Source organism: Telopea speciosissima, chromosome 11 (genome assembly GCF_018873765.1).
Source record: "Telopea speciosissima isolate NSW1024214 ecotype Mountain lineage chromosome 11, Tspe_v1, whole genome shotgun sequence".
Classification (NCBI taxonomy): domain Eukaryota; kingdom Viridiplantae; phylum Streptophyta; class Magnoliopsida; order Proteales; family Proteaceae; genus Telopea; species Telopea speciosissima.
This window is the reverse complement of record NC_057926.1, coordinates 3416041-3421760: the sequence shown is the minus strand read 5'-3', so window position 1 is coordinate 3421760 and position 5720 is coordinate 3416041. Positions and strand designations below refer to the sequence as shown.

Below are 5720 nucleotides of genomic sequence, written 5' to 3'. Positions count from 1 at the left end.
GATCTGGATCAAACCCATCATCCTTACACAAATTTGGGAGTGCACACACCCCTTTACATCTATAAATACACCCCCTCTCACATTAAGGGGGATCCCTTGGTCACTACTCAGTTGGTCTTTGGTCCTTAGCTCCTCAATTGTGCAATTGGTCATCTCCCTCAATAGCCTTTGGTCCACCATTTGGCCTTAGCATATTTTCTCCATTGCCCATTGAGTTCTTGCACTTGAGACTTCAAGATCAAAGCTTAGAGTCATCCATCTGGTGATTTTGGGGCTTGGACAATGAAGTGTCGCATACAAGGAGACAAGAGATGCCACTACAAGCGACAAAACTTGCTCTATATACGAATCTCCTGGGTCATGAAGGGAAGCCTCCACATCCTCTTTTGGGTCATCTCCTAACTAGGTAGGAGACACTTTCTTCTTAAGTATTTTGTTTCATTTACGATGTTTCTTATTGCTTAACTCGTTTTGCATCTCCGGGGGAGTGTGATCCCATCTCTTTAGATGGTGATCACACCTCTTTCTTCCCCTTTTCTCTCTTTTCATGTTGTGAATATTTTGCTTACATGCATAAATAAATATGATCCTCATCCCCTGTAGTCTAAGACTCCCCTATGCTTGCATTCACGTTATGTATATTTATATACAGTGCATATGTTCTCTATGCATCTTCAACCCTAACTTTCATGTTCATTCCCATGCTCTCCTTGCACGCATCTTAAATCATTTTTCTTTAGTTTTCATGCATCCATCATTCAATCATGTTTGGTTAGAGTCAATCATGCTTAGGTCACGTAGACTTTGAGTTCTTTATTTACTTTCTTGTATATTAATCCTTGCCTTGCAGCCAAACCATCGGGTATGTGATTCTTCACCCTTCTCTTGTATTTCACTTTCTTACAATTTTTCTTTCATTTTATATTCTCCCCCGAAGCATGTTATAACCCTACCCTACCTAGCAATAGAAAGACCGGCAAGTTCGGGCGGACTGGGGTGCTTAATACCTTTTCTAGACCATAACTTGACCCGTACCCAAACCAACGGACTATTTGTCCCCAAAAAGGACGCTTTCATAAGAGTTTTACATTTATAATTCCGGGTCCTAGACCCTCCTCTATATGGTGACTCCCTACATACAATTCACCCTCTCTCTCCTCCCCCAAAAAGAGATGAGATGGAGGACACATGGCGATCCCCCACCATGGCCATTTGTCCTCACAAGTTCCCAAGCTTCTCCTCCTTCTTTTCCCCTTTTCTCTTTCTTCAGATCCTTCCCACGAATTTGGCAATGTGGCTAAGCAAATAGAGGTTTTAGAAGCTCATTTCCTCAAATAGACAACTTAAACTAAGGCCTGTTTGGATGGTCTATGGAAAACCCACTTTAAAACTGCATTAAACCCTCATTAAAACCACTTAAACCCCTCACTATGGCCCCATAAAGTATGAGAGGGTAAGGGAGGGTCCCATAGCACCGAGGGTTACCTTAGGTTAGGTTAGCATCAAAGCTAGGTGGGTCCTATAGCTTAAGAATGCTATTTTAAGCATTTCTAGGCATTTGAGGCAGATGGGCAGCTAATGGAGCATCTGCTGCCCCCAGGCAGTTAATACAGCAGTGTGGCTCAGGAGTAGGTGGCTAATGGGTCGTTGATGGGCGGCTGATGCAGCTGCATGGTAGTATGATGGTCTCCTGGTCAGCCGGTAGGTACAACTCAAGCCCGGTGTAGTTTTGGGCTTCAAGCAAGGTTGAGGTCCTACTCAAAACTTGAAATGGGCTACCGAGATAGGTCTAGGACTTCCCCTAAGTGGTTGGACCATATGGTATGGGTCACTAACCATGGGTCAAGGGTAGTTCTAGGTAAGGTGTCGGTGTTACAAATAGGTTCAATTTGGCCTGATTCCAACTAGGCCCGGATTTTGGGCATGGGTGTTATAGTCTTTGTAAACATACTGATTTATAGTAAGTCATTAGAAAAATGTAAAGGGGCTCTTCAACATGTGGCAAAAACCCAAGTGTGTACAATCATGGCAATAAAGTTGTCCTATGCAACAAGTATACAAAGCCAGCGATACTACATATAGCACACCTTTGGATTAATGGACAACAAGGGGTGCAGCACGGCAATGACAAGCGCCAATGCTTAATTAAAAAAATTTAACCATAAAACCAAAAAGCATCTATGAATAATTCGATTCAAGAACATAGAAGGCTGAAACCTAACTCTGATGCCAAGTGTAGGGATTGATTCCTTTCTATATACATAAACAAGATCTAGCTTAGCATGCTTGAATCACAAATTATAAATATGGGAACAAGGCATACCATTCACCATGGAATTGTTGATTCCTGTAAACAACATTTTTGAAGTCCCATAAATGTCCTACTGCGAGTTTACAATTGCAATGATTATCGTCACTTGATGGAGACTGGTTTCTCCCTCTTCACCTTATCCGTATACTCACAACACAATGGGAATATGTGAATGTGTGGTAGAGAGGGGACCTTATCTCCTTATTTTATAGATAATTTCTAGCCTCCCATACTGGGAAGAAATTATAGGAGAGTATCACATTAGTCCAATGAGGGACGTTGCACAATGTCTATGCAAGGTCTAGGTGATTTGGTCAATTGCCCAACAAAATAGGGGAGGATTTATTTTACATTTTTAAAATATGAATTATCCTACATGGCTTCCATTGTTGAAAATGAATGAACTGATCCCTAAAACAAATGGGGCTTCTACACCATATCATTGACATATCCGCTTTTGAAGCAAATTGAAAGATAACATAACCCTTCCCTAGTGGCACCATGGTCATTCTTACCTTAAGATTCCAAGATGTCTTTGGGGCCTTTGAAAGATCATCCAGAGAGAACAAACACAAATTCACACAACCTAGAAGAGCAAATCAAAACTTAAGGAGACTTGCCTCAAAGTCCTTCTGGGGGATCACAATCCTCGTAACGTTACCAATATGGATTGGATCCAACAGATCTTTAATATTAGGAAGAGCAACCCCCTACAGCAGCAACATAAGACCTTCTTAGTGGCTGGATTGTGCCAGCCACATCACCACTCCCCTCTGTTGTAGTCTCCCCAAAGTCACCATTGATCTCACTAACTTCTCTTCCACCTTGTGCCTACCTAAATCGAGCATCCCCTTCTTCCTCTGCCGGAAAATCTTCATCTACCCACACCTCCAACAATCACCGTCTCTCTCTCTCTCTCTACATCAAACACTCAAGCACGAAAAAAACTGCCCATCCCCGAATCTTCATGCTTGATTTGCCATACTAGTTTGCATATAAGAGCTGATTAACATTGCCCCTCTTTATCTCATTATCTTTCAATTATAGCTAAACCTCAAAAATTAAAAAATTAAAGACCAATGCACTCTAGTTAATAAAGCTCAAATCAAATTAACTTACGCTACAAGCTTAAATGACAAAATAAATATACCATTATGGCAATTTAAAAAGAAAGACAATATATTTATACAAAACCATTACAGAAGTAATTATTCTCCTCATCGGCTTTCAATGACTGTTATGGAACATTCATTTATAGAGTTAACATCACTTACAAATGAACTCAAATTAATGTGATTCATGCCACGAATATATAAAGGCATTTTTGGAGGAGTAAGATCACTTGTATCATTACTAAGCATGAAAACTACTTTGGACATAGTTGGCCTGTCCACCGCATAATCTTGCACACAGAGAAGCCCTATATGGATGCATCTCAATGCTTCATTTGGATGACAACTATTAACTATTGTTTGATCAATCAATTGCATTCCCTTGCCTGAGTTCCATAATTGCCATGCCTGTAATACTCTCAAATGTCATTTATGAGAAATCAAGATAAAACAAAATTAAACGATTAATTGAAAATAGCATAAAAAAGGAGATTACTTAGAATGTGACTTACATAGCCCAAAAGGCTTAGATGTTCTTCATGACAAAAGCTACTATTTTTTACACCACTCACAATCTCTAGTAACATGATACCAAAGCTGAAGACATCTGATTTTTCAGAAAATATTCCTTCCAAGGCATACTCCGGTGCCATGTAGCCGCTGTATAAAACATTCAATAACACATCTTAATTAACATCTTATGATGCTTATAGTCTTTTGATTGTCTTATGAGAGTACAGGTTTGTGCTTTAAGATATATATTCAAAATAGATTTAAAGTACGGAAACACTTTGTTTAAATGGTCCTTTAAATGCTATTAATTTTATCTAAGTCTAGATTAAATTGACTTCATACTTACTATGTTCCAACCACTCTATTAGTATTTGCTAGATCCTGTTTCACGCCGAAGATCCTTGCCATGCCAAAATCTGAAATTTTTGGATTCATTTCTTCATCTAAGAGAATGTTGCTCGTCTTCAAATCTCGATGAATGATTCTTAACCGAGAATCACGATGAAGATAAAGTAGTCCACATGCAACTCCTTCGATAATCCTAAAACGCGTAGTCCAGTCCAATTTGGCCCGTTTTGTTGGGTCTAATCATCAATGATCAATGTCACTCAATAAATAATCTGTTGAACTACCAATATATATATATATATATATATCTTGAAAAATAAAAATTGTACTCACTTTTGGTTTTCATGTTTACCATTTGGCTAGGCAAAACTAGCCAGCCTTTGGAAGTTTATTATGCATATTTTGTAGGGGAAAAGAAGAAAAGGATAAGAAATTAGGAAGTGGTATAACAAACTTACCGAATAAGAATTTATCCAAGCTTTTGTTGCTTAAATACTCATAAAGCAAAAGCTTTTCTTCTCCTTCAATGCAAACACCAACAAGCTTGACAAGGTTCCTGTGTTGGAGTTTAGAAATTAAAATAATTTCATTCTTGAACTCTGTCATTCCTTGTCCTGAAGTTCTTGAAAGTCTTTTGACAGCTATAGCTTGTCCTGATGATAGATCACCCTGAAGGAATTATGAAATCAGAGAAAGGTTTTCCAAGAAGAGACTTTCCAATTCATATATTCTTGTAGGTCATCAGAATGTTACCTTATAAACAATGCCAAAACCTCCCTCTCCTATTCTGTTCCAAACTGAGAAGTTGTTTGTAGCCATTTTGACACTATCAAAGTCAAACAATTGGAGTTCTTGATCTTCTCCATGATTTACATGGGAAAATTGGATTTCTGGATTTTCTACATGTTGTAAATTATCTTTTACGAAACTTGGATATAGGGAGGATGAAGAACAACTCTCCATGGCCTTAACCAAATCAGATGTATTTGACAATTTTGTATTTGCCCCTGATTTCAATGATTCAAAGGACACAAAAAAAGTATTTAAAGCCACAAATATATTTTTGAATATAAATGAAAGTAATTTACATACTTTACCTTTTTGCTTTCGCTTGGATCGGTACAATACATACACAGTTGCAATTATGATGAATGTACATGTTCCAAAAACTGCTATGAGTACTATAGCAAGTGTATTTATTTTTCTTGGGTTGTCTGTTGGTTGAATTGCTTGGTTGACTGCAATTTTAGGAAAGAAAATATATTATAAAACCCATAATTTCATCTAATATAAAAATTATCTAGAACTCTGTAGATAGTCCATTAACCACATTCAATTACAAATTATACTTTGCCTTCTTACAAAAACCACAAAAATTAATTAAAGAATAATATTGTGTGGCTCAACTATTTGCAACTTTTGTAGCAAGACATCAA

At 37.9% G+C, this 5720-nt stretch overlaps 1 protein-coding gene across 1 annotated transcript; it reads right to left on the bottom strand.

Moving 5' to 3' along the window:
* Window positions 1-3515: 3515 nt before the first annotated feature.
* Window positions 3516-5252, bottom strand: LOC122645620 (putative G-type lectin S-receptor-like serine/threonine-protein kinase At1g61610). Its single transcript, XM_043838932.1, has 5 exons — window positions 5038-5252; window positions 4743-4953; window positions 4283-4520; window positions 3936-4083; window positions 3516-3831 (listed from the first exon to the last, which is right to left on the bottom strand). The coding sequence occupies exons 1-5, from the start codon at window positions 5245-5247 to the stop codon at window positions 3529-3531; spliced, it is 1110 nt and encodes a 369-aa protein (XP_043694867.1). The 5' UTR covers window positions 5248-5252; the 3' UTR covers window positions 3516-3528.
* Window positions 5253-5720: the final 468 nt, after the last annotated feature.

Excerpts from the sequence above, each read along its gene's own strand:
- LOC122645620 (XM_043838932.1), bottom strand. The coding sequence starts at position 5,247 with ATGGAGAGTTGTTCTTCATCCTCCCTATATCCAAGTTTCGTAAAAGAT. Across the intron at positions 4,084-4,282 it reads AATAGAGTGGTTGGAACATA|CGGCTACATGGCACCGGAGT; the intron begins GTAAGTATGAAG and ends TGTTTTATACAG. Across the intron at positions 3,832-3,935 it reads ATCTAAGCCTTTTGGGCTAT|GCATGGCAATTATGGAACTC; the intron begins GTAAGTCACATT and ends AGAGTATTACAG.